The sequence below is a fragment of the Quercus suber genome, unplaced genomic scaffold (assembly GCF_002906115.3).
Source record: "Quercus suber isolate HL8 unplaced genomic scaffold, Cork oak 2.0 scaffold_91, whole genome shotgun sequence".
Lineage (NCBI taxonomy): Eukaryota > Viridiplantae > Streptophyta > Magnoliopsida > Fagales > Fagaceae > Quercus > Quercus suber.
In genome coordinates, this window is record NW_027069556.1 from 1,156,154 (window position 1) to 1,171,124 (window position 14,971).

The 14,971-nt window shown below is 41.6% G+C and overlaps 1 protein-coding gene and 1 pseudogene across 5 annotated transcripts in view; both read right to left on the bottom strand.

Annotated features, from left to right (window-relative positions):
- Nucleotides 1-11,883: 11,883 nt before the first annotated feature.
- Nucleotides 11,884-13,661, bottom strand: LOC112004886 (pentatricopeptide repeat-containing protein At2g17210-like; annotated as a pseudogene).
- A 513-nt stretch (nucleotides 13,662-14,174) lies between these two features.
- Nucleotides 14,175-14,971, bottom strand: part of LOC112004885 (probable galacturonosyltransferase 3) — a 55,066-nt gene continuing 54,269 nt past the window's right edge. For all 5 annotated transcript variants that reach the window (XM_065774383.1, XM_065774382.1, XM_065774384.1 and 2 more), the window contains one exon: nucleotides 14,175-14,539. In XM_065774383.1, the coding sequence (XP_065630455.1) occupies nucleotides 14,264-14,539 (276 nt within the window). In that variant the 3' untranslated portion in view covers nucleotides 14,175-14,263. The remainder of the gene's footprint in view (nucleotides 14,540-14,971) is intronic.

Below are 14,971 nucleotides of genomic sequence, written 5' to 3' on the forward strand. Positions count from 1 at the left end.
GGCATCGTTCAAATTTTTCCTTCTTCTTCCTTACTACTCTGTTCTCTCAGTTTCACGCCACTGGAAATCTCTCCCTCTCCCTCTCAATTTCTTTTATTTTAAAACTGATGAAGTATAAGTTAAATATATATATATATATATATCGGTTCGGTTCGGTTTTTCTTCGATTTGCAGATCTTGCTGCCGACCACCACACCGGCCGACTTTGGTACCGGAAAAAGCCTACCGATCATCGCGCCGGGAACCTTCGATGGAGCTTTTAGCGGTCGGATCGGCGCGGTTTCGGGTGGTTTTGTCGGCACTGGTGAATTCTTGAATAGGCCTAGTCTGCGTAGGTAAAGACTTAAGTGGGGGAGGAGGAAGCTTGGGTGGAGGTGGAGGAAGCTTGGATTACTGCTTCCCCGGCATATCCTTCCCTGGCTGGCCCTCGATCAGGTCGAACAGACTGGTTTGAGGTTTCTTCTTGAAACCCATCTCGGCTTGAGAAGAAATCCCTTTTGACAAGATATTTGCTTCGGACAAGTTGAGGTCGCCTAGGTTACCGGAAAGGTCCTCGGGTGAATTGACTATTTCGAAAACGCCATCCCTTTTTTTTTTTTTTTTTTTTTTAATTCTGACACTAAAACGACGCCGTTTTGAACCTGATAGAAAATTTTTAAAATGGTCCCAAAACGGTGTCGTTTTGAATCAGATTAAAAAAAAAAAATTAAATGAAATGGCGTCGTTCATATTTTTCCTTCTTCTTCCTTGCTACTCTGTTCTCTCAATTTCATGCCATTGGAAATCTCTCCCTCTCCCTCTCAATTTCTTTTATTTTAAAACTGATGAAGTATAAGTTAAATATATATATATATATATATCGGTTCGGTTCGGTTTTTCTTCGGTTTGCAGATCTTGCTGCTTACCACCGCACCGATCGACTTCGGTAACAGAAAAACCCTACCGATCATCGTGCCGAGAACCTTCAGTGGAGCTTTCAGCGGTCGGATCGGTGCGGTTTCGAGCGGTTTTGTCAGCGCTGGTGAATTCTTGAACAGGCCTACCCGAAAAACCGACCAAACCCGAGCCAACCACCGGTTGGCCTGACTACTCCGAGGAGCTAGTTGCGGATCTCTTCCCCCAAAACCTAAAAAACCCAAACCAAACTATTGAACAAGAGTTTTCCAGTCAGATTTGCCAAATCTGGCAAGACCTTATCAATTCTAGCGAAATCTCATTGATTTTTTTAGCCAATTTTTGCCTTTATGATGTGGACCAAATAGAATACCACCTGATAGGCCCAATAAATGCCAATGTCCAGACGAACCCATCAAGTACCATCGTCCACCTAAACCCAGCATGGACGATGGAAGAGAAGCCATAAAGAAGAGCATTCAATATCTCCGGAGGTTACGAATCAGTCAGAAGACCGTTGGGAGATCCATTAAAGCCCACATTAAGTGAGCCCAGAGGCGTTACCAGAGAGGCACTTATGCCACCATAAATATGGTACAACGACTAGAAGAAAAAGGGATATATATATATATACACACATGCATTTCAGAACTAAAGAAGGTATGGACACACAAAAATACTGATACTTTTATTATTCTTTCTAGCTCTTACAAGCCCTCTCTGCCAATTTCATTCATTGACCTTATCATCGGAGACTCTGTGGTCGACACCACACCGATGACCATTTAGAGAGGACTCTGTTCTTAACCTGCGGGTACAAAGAAGAAGCCCGTGCTGAACTATCTGGACAAACTTAATTAGTTGACGATCTCAGCGTCATCAGTTTGGTGCCATTTATGGGGATGACAATTTCGTACTTAGATTCGAAAGTGTAGTTTTTGTTCAACTCTAAGGTCCAAATGGAGTCCAGCACGCCCCAAGATTTTGCAGCACTAGCCCTGCAAATGTAGACACTCACAGCCAGCGTAGAGGAACTTACAAGGCAGAACCCAGAGATGAGATTGCAGCTTTAGTAGGAAGATAATCGCTCTGGGACCAACTGGGACGACGATGAAGACAGCCATAAAAGGAACGACCATCGACGACCAAATACCCTTGAGGGAGTGAACTTAGACCTCCTTAGGGAAATAAGATAGGAGATGGATGAGCTAAGAAGTGCGATAAGGGAGAGAACAAATCAAAATTTAGACGGGATGGTGAGGAGGATGGACTCGCCTTTTATAATGAGGGTCCTGGAATGCCCAATGCCTTCAAAGTTTTGTCTCCAGCAACTTGAATCATTCGTCGGTTTGAAAGATCCGCTGGACCACTTCAACACATTCAAGACAACTCTGGGTCTTCAACAGCCCCTTGACAAGATACTATGTCGTTCCTTCCCCACCAATCTTAAGGGAGCAATGCGAATGTGGTTCAGTAAGCTACTAACATCATCCATTGACAGCTTCGAGCAATTGGGCAATTCTTTTGTACGCCATTTTATTGGTGGACAATGCCTAAAAAGGCCAACAGACCATCTGCTCACCATCAGGCAAGGGGAGAAGGAAACCCTGAGGTCATATGTGAAGCGCTTCACTAGAGAAACCTTGGAGATAGACGAGGTAGATGACAAAGTGCAGTTAACGACCTTCAAAGCTGGATTGAAGTCTAGAGAATTCGTGGTCACACTCGCGAAAAGCCCTCCCCAGACGATGGCGAAAATGCTGTTGAAAGTTTAGAAGTACATGAATGCCAAAGACACCCTAGTAGCATTAGGGCATAAGGAGAAGCCTAGAGAGAGGGAAGGAAAGGGAGAAAACCGTAAGGGACGTAAAAGAGAAAGGGGAAACCGTCAGGGTACGGACGAAAGTAAGCGGAAGGACGATAAAAATCCTCGAGGGATAAAATTTACTCCTTTAATTATGCCTATTGACAAAATTTTGACGCAGATTAAGGATAAATACTACCTTAAGTGACCAAGGCCGCTACACTCATCACTTAATGTGTGTGACAAGAAGAAATACTGTCATTTCCATAAAGACCACGTCCATTACACTGAAGATTGCAAAAACCTAAAGGAGCATATAAAAGAACTCATCTGGAAGGGGAAGCTGCAGAAGTTCATGAAGAAGGGAGAGTCTAGCAGATCTAAAAGTGATAACAAGGAGAAGCATGAAGCTATTCCCAGGGACTAAAACAACATGTTCAACTATCCACAGAGCGTAATAGGAGAAATAAAAATGATCACAAGAGGACCATCCAAATATGGATCTTTTAAATCCTTCAAGATGTCACAACAGAGGCTGGTAAACAGTGTCCACAGGATACCACCCCTTAAGCAGAGAAGGACAGATAAGGACATCCTATATTTAGAAGAAGATACAAGAGGTGTGAAGCAGCCACATGATGACCTTTTGGTTATCATGCTCATGATAGAAGGATTTAATCCTTGGAGAATCCTCATAGACAATGGTAGGTCTGCAGACATTATCTACCTCTCCGCCTTCCAACAGCTAAAGGTAGACCCCGAAAGGTTACGGCCTTTTGAATCCCCACTCGTCAACTTCAGTGGAGATTGGATGTACCCCAAAGGTATAGTGGCATTGACGGTCATGGTAAGGTCTTACCCTCAACAATTAACTCGTCAGCTCGACTTCCTGGTAGTAGACTGTCCTTCCTCGTATAACGTGGTAATTAGAAGGCCCACACTCAACTGTTGGAAGGCAGTAACGTCCACCTACTGCCTGAAGGTAAAATTTCCAACAGAGAACAACGTGGTCGAAGTAAAGGGAGATCAAGTGATAGCCAAGGAATGTTACCAAGCGGTGTTAGCCGCAAAGGAGAACCATACATGGATGATTGATGAAAAGGAAGAAGAGAAAGTGGAAGTCCTAGAAACTATGGAATTGGAAGACGGAGAGCCAACAAAGTCCACGTAGATAGGGAAGCCTTTGAGTGATCATATGAAGAGAAGGCTAGTCCAATTCCTTAAAGGCAATTTGGCCATTTTTGCATGGAGTCACAAGGATATGCCAGGTATAGTAGCTGAGGTCATCTGACACTGCCTGAATGTAGATCCGGAGAGGAAGCCCATCCAGCAAAAGTGGCGAGTATTTGTCCCTGAACTAAACAAAGCAATCATGGACGAGATTAACAAATTACTGGCAACAAACTTTATTCGTGAGGTCTACTATCTAGATTGGCTGGCCAATGTCGTCCTTGTGAAGAAAGTAAATGGAAAATGGAGAATGTGTGTAGACTTCATAGACCTGAATAAGGCCTGCCCGAAAGGCAGTTTCTTCCTGCCAAGAATAGATCAACTTATGGATTTCACAGCAGGACACAAGCTCCTCACCTTCATGGACGCATCTGATAGGCCAAGAATGTATTGACCCATTGTGATGAATTAACCAATTAATTAGCCAAATTGATTAATTAATCAGATTAACATACAATATGTGTGGCAGCATAAACAAATCACCAAATAACTAAATAAGCAGCTGAAAATAAATGGACACGGTGATTTGTTTACGAATGGGAAAAACCTACATGGCAAAAACCTCACTGGATGATTTTAAGGTCACCACTCTTGAGAATCTACTATTATCATAATAAGCGGTTACAAGTAAAAGAATCTCAGTACCTTATACCAACTTACAGTTAAACCCTTACCCTAATATCCAATTGGACTTGTTCTGTGCTGACAATCTTTCCTTTTATTGCACGGCTCCTAGTACGTGACTAACCAATAGTTGTGTGGATCATAGTACGCGACTTAATCACCAACTTGAGAAGGATGTTGGTTGCAAAGTTCTTCAGTTCATCACACGATGAAGATCACAAAGCTCCTTGGGCACAAAACCTATGGTGTACAAACATAGCAGCTGCTTGAATAGAAAGATGAACTAGGGCATATGTCTCCGGTTCACAATATGCTTGTGAAAAACTTTTGCATTAAGCTGCATCCATCTGCGATAGCTCTTAAAACAATCCTTATATATGTTTAGAGTTGTGAGAAAAGAAGTCCTAAACATCTATTCATGGATTGGAGTGAAATCATAAACCTCGATAGATACCCTATCTATCGAGAAGCTATTGAGCCTCGGGTTAAAATAGATTTTTAACCCTCAATAGATACTAGCTGTCGAGCTTTAAAATCCAACACTTCTTTACTTGATTCTTGGACAAACTTGCATGGCTTTAACACTTGAACTTGAAACCTTATTCTTTTAAGTATTAAACACATCCTAGATCTACCAAATTACAAGTGAAATGCGTTTTGTCAAAAAATTTGCCAATTCTTATAATGACATGTGTTCCTAACATGAATCACATATGTCTTAACAGTATTCTCGGGATACAACCAGATCAAGATGTCAGAAGAAGACTAGAAGAAGACTGCCTTTATCACCAGCCAAGGACTTTACTATTACAAGGTAATGCCTTTCGAACTGAAAAATGCAAGAGCGACCTACCAGAGGTTAGTCAACAAAATGTTCAGTAAGTAGATCGGAAGAAACATGGAGGTATACGTGGATGACATGCTCGTCAAGAGCAAGAAGAATCTACACACTTGGACGACCTTGAGGAGACCTTTACTACCCTCAGACAATATCAGATGAAGCTGAATCCCAGCAAGTGCACCTTTGGGGTTGCATCTGGGAAGTTTCTAGGGTTTATGATGTCCTAGAGGAGGATAGAAGTTAACCCAAAAAAGGTGCGAGCCATATTGGAGATGACATCGCCAAGGACGGTAAAAGAAGTTTAAAAACTAACAGGGAGGATAATAGCACTCAACAGGTTCGTCTCTAAAGAAACAGACAAATGCTTACCCTTCTTTAAAACTCTAAAACAAGCTTTCACCTGGACGGAGGAGTGTGATGAGGCCTTCCATGAATTGAAACACTACCTGAGCAATCCACCACTCCTGAGCCCGTTAAAAGAATGAGAAAACCTGTATTTGTATTTAGCAGTGTCAGCTATAGCTATGAGTGCGGCCTTGATTTGAGAAGAAAATGGAACATAACTCATGGTCTACTATGTTGGTCAAGCATTCCAAGAAGCTGAGGCAAAATACCCACGGATCAAGAAGATTGCATTTGCTTTGATTGTAGCCTCTTGTAAGCTGCACCATTACTTCCAGGTGAATCCTATTCTGGTAATGATGGATCATCCTATAAGGAAGTCGATGAACAAGCCCGAAGCTGCAGGAAGAATGGTGCAATGGGAAATCGAACTTAGCCAATTTAACGTAGAGTACCACCTCAGAACAGCGATCAAGGCATAAGCGTTAGCCAACTTTATCGCCAAGTTCACGACCCCTGATGAAGAAGGAGCACAGGACGAGGCGGAGAGATGGATGATCCAGGTTGACAGTTCGTCAGCCCAAAAAAGAGGCGGAGTAGGGGTTATCATCATTACTCCTGAAGAAGATACGCTCAAATATGGAGTTCGACTTCAGCTTCCCGCCACCAACAATGAGGCAGAATACGAAGTAGTACTAACGGGATTAAGGGTCAAAAAGGCGTTGGGAGCCAAAAATCTGCTCTACCAGAGTGATTCTAGGCTGGTTGTGGGGCAAATAAAAGAAGAATACAAGGCAAAGGAGGACAGGATGCAGAAATACCTCAGACTGACGAAGCATCTTGCCTAAGACTTTAATCAGGTAGAGTTCGTATAGGTCCCTAAGAGCCAGAATATAGAAGCAGACGAGATAGCAAAGCTGGTATCGTCAGAAGCAGGGTCGACTGTCATAGACTTGAAAATGGAAGTCCAGAAGCATCCCAACATTGAAGAATTTCACACTTTCGCAGTTCAAAGTGAAAATAGCTGGATGACCCCAATCCTGTCTTTCCTCCAAGAAGGACGACTTTCGAAAGACGTCGATGAGGCCAGGAAAGTCAGGAAGAGAGCATCCAGATTCACCATCTTGAATGACGCCCTGTACAAAAGGGAGTTTTCTATGCCTTACCTAAAGTGTATTGAAGAAAGCGAAGCTAAGTACATACTGGACGAGATTCGCGAAGGAATATGCGGAGACCACACAGGCCTAAGATCCCTAGTAAGTAAGATCATCAGAACATGTTATTTCTGGCCTCTATGCAGAAAGACGCAAAGGAGTTTGTTGAACGATGCGACAAGTGTTAGAGGTTTGGGAATGTTCAATGCATCCCAAGAGAGAAGTTGACGCCCATAACCTCCTCGTGGCCAGTTGCCCAATGGGAGATTGACATTGTGGGCTAACTACCCTAAGGTAATAGACAAGTAAAATTCCTATTCATCGCAATTGACTACTTTATGAAATGGGTTGAAGCAGAAGCATTGTCAACTATCATGGAGGCAAAGATCCAGAATTTCATATGGAAAAATATAGTTTGTAGATTCGGGATACCACGGACGATCATATCAGATAATAGATGACAGTTTGACAACTAAGACTTTAGGAACTTTTACTCGGGATTAGGGATCAAGAACCAATTTTTATCTTCGGGACATCCACAAGCCAATGTACAGACAGAAGTGATGAACCGAACGTTGCTGAAGATCATCAAGGTTCTGCTGGAGGAGGTAAAGGGCGTATTGCCGGAGGAATTACCTAATGTCTTATGGGCATACAGAACTACAACGAGAACCCCGATAGGAGAGATGCCCTTCAGGCTTACTTATGGCATTGAGGCAGTAATTTCAGTCGAAGTAGGAGTCCTTAGCATGAGAAAAGAAGCCTTTAATGAAGACAGTAACGACGATCAATTGAGAGTCAACTTGGATTGCTTGGACTAAGTAAGAGATGGAACATCCCAGAAGATGGCAAGATATCAGCAGAAGATTGCCGATTACTACAACAAGAGGGTGAAGATCAAAAGACTTAGCATAGGAGACCTCGTTCTTCGCAGAATCACGCCAGCAACAAAGGATCCAACCTAAGGGATGCTTGGACCAACCTAGGAAGGGCCCTACAAGGTCATCCACTACACAAGACAAGGTAGCTATTACTTGAAGATGATGGATGGGAAGAAGTTACCCCGGCCATGGAACATCGAGCATTTGAAGAAATATCATCAACAAATGTAAAGTACCATTGTATTGATTAGAATAAACACCTTCATTTGAAATAAAGCAATAAAAGTACTATTAAGCCAATATTCCAATGGCTTGTATACAAGTATGAACCACTAACAAAGCCTAAGTGATAAAATTCCTTAACTGAATGTAAATCATACAAAAATGGCTAAGTGATAAAATTCTTTTAGACGGATGTAAATCACTGACGAGACCTAAGTGATAAGATTCCTTAATTGAATGTAAATCACACAAAAATGGTTAAGTGATAAAATTCTCTTGGATGGATGTAAATCACTGATGAGGCCTAAGTGATAAGATTCCTTAGCTAGATGTAAATTCCTTAGATGGATACAAGTCAGGAACGAATGGCATACGCGGATAAGGATTCTCTCAAATACGCAAGTCACATGCAGAGTATCAACGTGACGACCATAATAAGAAATAGAGGGAGAACAATTAAAGGTAAGAAAATAAACCATAAGCATAAACATATCTTGTCTGTGATCAGCAATTAAAGCCCAAAAAAAAAAAAAACACTGGGCAAAAATCATTGTCTTGAAAGTAGAATATGAAAGCCCAAAAAACACACTGGGCACCCCAAAATGAAGATAATATATATATATATATATAAACTGGAGAGATCCCTTTTTAAGTAGTAGCCTCATCACCACCAGCTGGAGTGTTCTCTAGGGCATTCCTTTCAGGAGTAGCAGCCACGAACTGAGAAGCCTTGTATGTTTCCATCTCTTTGTCCACCTCCGCAAGGTCGAGACCCCCCAAGTCCACGCTAGTAGGGTGCTTGATGAGATACTGCCGAAAAAGCTCAAACCCTTTGTAATACCAATTGAAGAGAATAGTGTTGTACTCTTTAGTTTGTTGAAAAGCTTTAACGACCTTAGCAGCAATGGTCTTGACCCTCTAGTTTGCAGCTTGGAGTTGTTCATCCTTCTCCACGGTCAACTACTTCTCAGCCCTCAAGTTGTCGGCCAAAGCCTTAGCCTTCTCCTTGGCAGTGTTAGCTTCATCCATGGTAGAAATGAGCTCCCTCCTCAGCTTAGCATTCTCCACCTCTAGAGCCTCCACTTTGGACCTCGCTGACATTGCCTTCACCTCGTGGCTCAGGTACATCGACATGATATGGATCGTCTCCCCCAGCACCTGAAAATGAGATTATATAAAACCTTCAAATCCATGCGTAAAATCAGAAAAGGAAAGATGAATGACATAAGTACATCACCTGGTTGGGCTTGTGGACGTGACGACCCACGATCTCGTTAGAGGGCATACCCGAGAGCACCTTAAGATCCTTGGCAGTGAAAGCATCCTGCGCCCTCATCAAGGCCAAGCTAGCATTGTCCCAAAAACTCGACGAACTTGAGTTCGCCTTCTCCTTGCCCTTGTCTGCGGCACGCTGCCTCTTCGGATGAGGGGTGATTTACTCTACCGAGGTAGCAAGAGACGGGACCCTCGTGGCCTTAGGAACAGAAACAACGGGGGTGGCGGGAGTACTTTTCTCAACCACCCGTACCACCCTATTCCTGAGGTTTGAGAAGGGCTCATCTTCCAGGCCCTCATCTTGGCGTACATTTCTTGGTTGAACTTTGTCATCATCTTTGCAAAAGAGGAACATTTGTTGTTAAAAAAAAAAAAAATTGGGCGAACCAAACAAACACTTACTTTTTTCTTCAATTTTAATGGCACGCAGAACAAAGGAGGAAGGCTCTAGACCAAGGTAGTGACAAGCCAAAGTTCTAGGATTGACCAAGTTGTTGAAATTGTCAATCGTCTTAGTGTACTCAGTGGTAGCTTTGATGCGCTCTTTGTACATGCTCTTGAGCTTTGGACACTTTTTAACTACACAAACGAATAAAGAGGTTAGTAACAAACCAAGAAAGAAGAAGAAGGAAAAAGGACTTGCGGAAAGACGGCACACCTAGACTCGTGGCTCTCCAATGATGAAGCAACCTAGGAACTTCGCCCCAAAACTTATCAGAAGGAGTCTCCCATTCGTCCCTAGACACGAAAAAGAACCTCGATTTCTAGTATCGGAAGGACGATGGAAGATCAGTAATGATCCTCGCCTTCTTGACCCAAGGCAAAAATTCACAGTACTCGTACTCCTTTGACTCCTTTAAACGGTACAAGTATATGAATTCATCCACCTTAATCATTTTGCCTTCAGTGACGACCATCCATATTTCCATACAACTAATCATGATTCTTCACGAGTTCGACATAAGTTGCCCAAGAGCAATGTTGAAATGGTTCAGGAGCTTCATAATGAAGGGGTGGACGGGAAACTTAAGACTGCACTTTAAAGCTGCTTTGTAAAAAGCACACTTCCCCAGGCGAGAAATGTCAAGCCCTTTCCTCTTTATGGGGAAGATGAATTCTAACTCTCTCAAGGAACTAGAACCTATTTCTAAACCTGGAAAGGGTATCAGAGTCCAGGGCACATGCCTCCCCGAGGGCATGAAAAGCCCTAACCTCCCCTTAGCCAGAAGTAGCGGTATCCACCTCCACCTTAACAAGGTCGTCGCTAAACGACAACCCGGTCTCAAGTTCACTAGACCTCACCTCAGACATGACTCCTTGGTTATCCACTAACTACTTAAACCAATTTACAGACTGGCACAATAAAGGAAGATTGGCCACCACCAAAACCAAACGACGGCCCCCAAACACTAACCCTTCGATTGGAGGACAATCAGTATGGAAAGAACCTAAAGACGCCTCTAATCGCGCAAAAAGAAAAGAAACAGAAGGACAAAGTTGCCTAATTTCAGAACTTCCAAGCATGGAAACTAAAGAAAAGGAGGAATAGGTTTTCTAAAAGGCAAAATAATGTCACTACAGAAAAGAAAAAGGAAAGGGAAAGAATTTCGTACCTCAAAAACTCCAAAGCTCAGAAATTCAAGCCCTAGAAAAAAGGAGACACCAAAGATTAGGAAGCTTAGAAAAAGATGCGAAAATGGCAAGAAGTGAGAAGGTGGAGAAGAAAGCGAAGAGTTTTTCCAAAAAAAAAAAAAAAAAAAACCAAGCCTAGGAAATTGAAAACCGGCGGGAAAACCAAAAGCCCCTTGAACCAAACAAAAACATCCACTAGTTAGAAGGTTCCACGTGGCCACAACACGTACGGCATCACCACAACGCATTAAATGTGATTGGAATGGAATCCCAAAGGTCACGTCTAAACAAAAAACCTTCCATCTTCTTGTGGTCGTCATTACACGTAAGGACGACCACAAAACTGGGGGGGTAGTTGATAGGCCCAATAAATGCCAATGTCTAGATGAACTTATCAAGTACCATCATCCACCCGGACCTAGCATGGACGGTAAAAGAGAAGCCATAAAGAAGAGCATTCAATATCTCGGGAGGTTACGAATCAACTAGAAGACCGTTGGGAGACCCATCAAAGCCTACATTATGTGAGCTCAGAGGCATTACCAGAAAGGAACTTATGCCACCATAAATAGGGTACAACGGCTAGAAGAAAAAGGGATATATATATATATATATACACACATGCATTTTAGAACTAAAGAGGGTACGGAAACACAAAAATACTAATACTTTTATTATTCTCTCTAGCTTTCACAAGCCTTCTCTGCCAATTTCATTCACTGACTTTATCATTGGAGACTCTGTGGTCGGGACTACACCAGTGACCACTCAGAGAGTACTTTGTTCTTAAACTTGCAGGTTCAAAGACAAAGCCCATGCTGACCTATCTAGATGAACCTAATTAACTAACGATCTTAGCATCATCACCACCCATTGAAGGCCCAATCCGATCAATCTCTTTGGTTGGCGACGAGTTGAGATATTTTTATTTATTATGTTATTTTGGTGTGTCAGGGACATTATTGATGTAATTGGCCAATCCTTTTACAAAACGCACTTTACTTGTAATTGGGTAGATCTAAGATGGTTTAAGATTTCAAGAAACATGTTGTTCAAGTCAAATGCTGTCACAGCATTTGGCTCCACTCCATGTTTTTTCATTTCAGCAATCAAAGTTAAGGCTTCATGTGCAAAGCCATTCATGCCATATGCTGCAATCATGGCACTCCATGAAAAAACATTCTTATCAGAAATCTGTTCAAAGGCTTTCCTTGAGTCTTCTATTGCCCCACACTTTGATTGCATCTCAACAATTGCAGTTGCAACTGCTACTTCTGCTTCCAAGCCTCTGTAAATTGAAATTCCATGAGCCCACATTGACCTTCTCAGTTCAGCTGAAGCTGAACAAGCCTCAAGAAGATTGATAATGGTAACCACATTGAGCTTCTCTTGTGCATAGATCATCTCTTGGAAAACAGCTATTGCCTCATCTGGCTTGCCACAATAGGTGAACCCCGCAATCATTGTGCTCCAAGAAACAACATCTCTTCTCTCCATCCCATCAAAAAGTTCCCATGCCAGCTCAATAAGATTGCATTTTCCATAAGCATCAATTAGAGAATTTAGCACCAATTCATTTGATTCATATCCCCACCAGATTATTACACAGTGAACTGACTTGCAGTGAAATGGCTGCACAAAAAACTTGCATGTCTGAAGAATATTGACTAGACTCACCTAATCTGCCTCAATTCCTTCCTTCACCATCGAATAAAACAATGACAAAGCTTACAAATGCTTCTTATTTAGGACAAATCCAGATAATATAGAATTCCATGTGACATTGTTCCTTTGAGACATCTCATTGAAGGCTTTAAAGGCAGATTCGGCATCATAGCACTTAGAATACATATCAATTAAAGAATTCCCAATATACACTTCAAAAACGAAACCTCTACTGATCACTAACCCGTGAACCATTCTTCCTATACTCAAGTCCCCTAAACTAGCACATGCTTTAAGGAGACTCACCATAGTTACACCATCTGGCTCAATGCCAACCTCAAAAGCCATCTCTCTGTGCACCTGCAAACCAACCTGAGCTTCCTCATTTTGCACATAACCACTAATTATCACACTCCAAGAGATAACATCTTTTTCACACATTTCATCAAACATTTTCTGTGCATTCACCATGTCAAAATCAGCATACAAACTCGGCGAAGAGTTCTGAACTGAAGGAATGGCCAAAAACCCACTTCGAAAAATGTAACCGTGTACTTGCAGTCCTTCAAGTTCAGCTCTAAGACTATGACATGCCTGTATTACAAGCACCAAGGTGGAAGTGTTTGGCTCAAACCCATCAGCCCTTGCACTCATAAACCGTAGAAACCCTTCTTGTAAATCTCCTTTCTGAAGATACCCATATATCATTATATTCCAAGAAACTGAATCCTTGTTCATGCAGTTAAAAATAGCTAATGCAGAACCCAAGTCTCCACATTTCATAGAAGTCCATAGTGGAGTTACCAATTGAAGTGAACAATTCAAACCCTTGTTTAACCAAAGCTTCCATGTATAGACTTTCCATGTCTAAAGGAGAGGTTTGAACATGCCTTGAGAATGGGAGGGAAAACTGATGGGTCTGTTAGTTGAATTCCAGCTTTTGTCATTTGGTTATAGTGGGAAAACACTTCTTCCCATTTCCCATTAGATGATGATTCCCTGATTCTTAATATCCAATTAGGGAGCTTTGAAAATAATTGAGTTGTTGGGAAGCGCATTGCAAAGAATCAAATGCAAGCACTTGTTTGAAAATGAGGTTTTCAGAAGCTTGGAATGGATATTAATATGTATATGAGCTATCACTCCCATAAGCTTGGAATGGATATTAATATCATACATACTGAAGCACACTGTTGCCGTAGTATAGGTAATTAGGTATGCCATTTTATGGACCCCACAAAAGTGATTCGAAAACCAGAAACTAGCTTAGATCAATTTATTTTAAGAATGACCTTTTATAGACGGCTGGACTAACTGTACTGACTTTACTTCTTCTAAAGCACAGTTATGTACGTTCATCTTTGAACACGAGAAACAGTAGGGACATTAACTTTTTCACAACTCCTCCAATTGTTATAGGAAAAAATCACTTTTACTTAGGTCCATTATTAACATTCCTTATATTTCGCACCAATTACAATAGGATCTTGTGAGTTGTAAAAAATAAATTTTTTTTATTTTTGTTTTTAAAGTTGTCCTTGAACTTATTATTTGAACATAGCGTAAACGAAAGATCATAAAACAAAAGGCTAGCATTGGCAACTTCTCCATGGGCAACGAGGCATTTTGAAATTCTTTTCTTTGAAATTCAAACATTACACGTGTGTGGGGGTGAGAGAGAGAGAGGGACAAAAAATAGTTATTGGCGGATGTCGCAAAATTGAAGATAATGGTTGTCAAACATAACATATCTAGACCAGTAAGAATTATACTTTGAAACGGCCAAATCCAGCCATGGCTTGTAGTTTCCATTGTAATGGATGACAGCGGCATTCTCTATCTCTGATTGATTAAGGGCCGGGTCATAACCAAGTCCCAAGACATGCCAACCTCGATCCAGTGGATACGTCAAGTTGTAGAAAGTGATCAGTCCCGGTGGCAATGAGCCAAGTTTCCAAAGGGTCCTATCCTCATTCTGCAAAACAGTTTCACATCAGTTGCAAGCCTGAGTAGCAAGACTACATCTAAATCTAGCATGAATGAAAAGCCATCAATGTTTGTTAGGCAAACTACGAATGGGATAAATATCAGAATTTATCCTATTATAACAGTTTCTGAAACAAGTGGTATGGACCAAAAGCTATAAATAATCCTTTATAAGAACAGCCAAATGAAAACTGCAATCACTATCATCAGATTAAAATAATATTAAATAGTAGCATCCTCCATGAAGCAAATAGTGGAGTCATGGGGTTCACAATTGCAAAGAAAAGAATATTAAAACTAGAGAGGATGGGATTCAAAAGCCTTCAAAAGTTCCTTGGAACACACACAACCAATTGATTTAACAACATAGCGGATACAAGATTTTTAAAGCCCAAACATGCCCCTCTACAACCATCTTGAC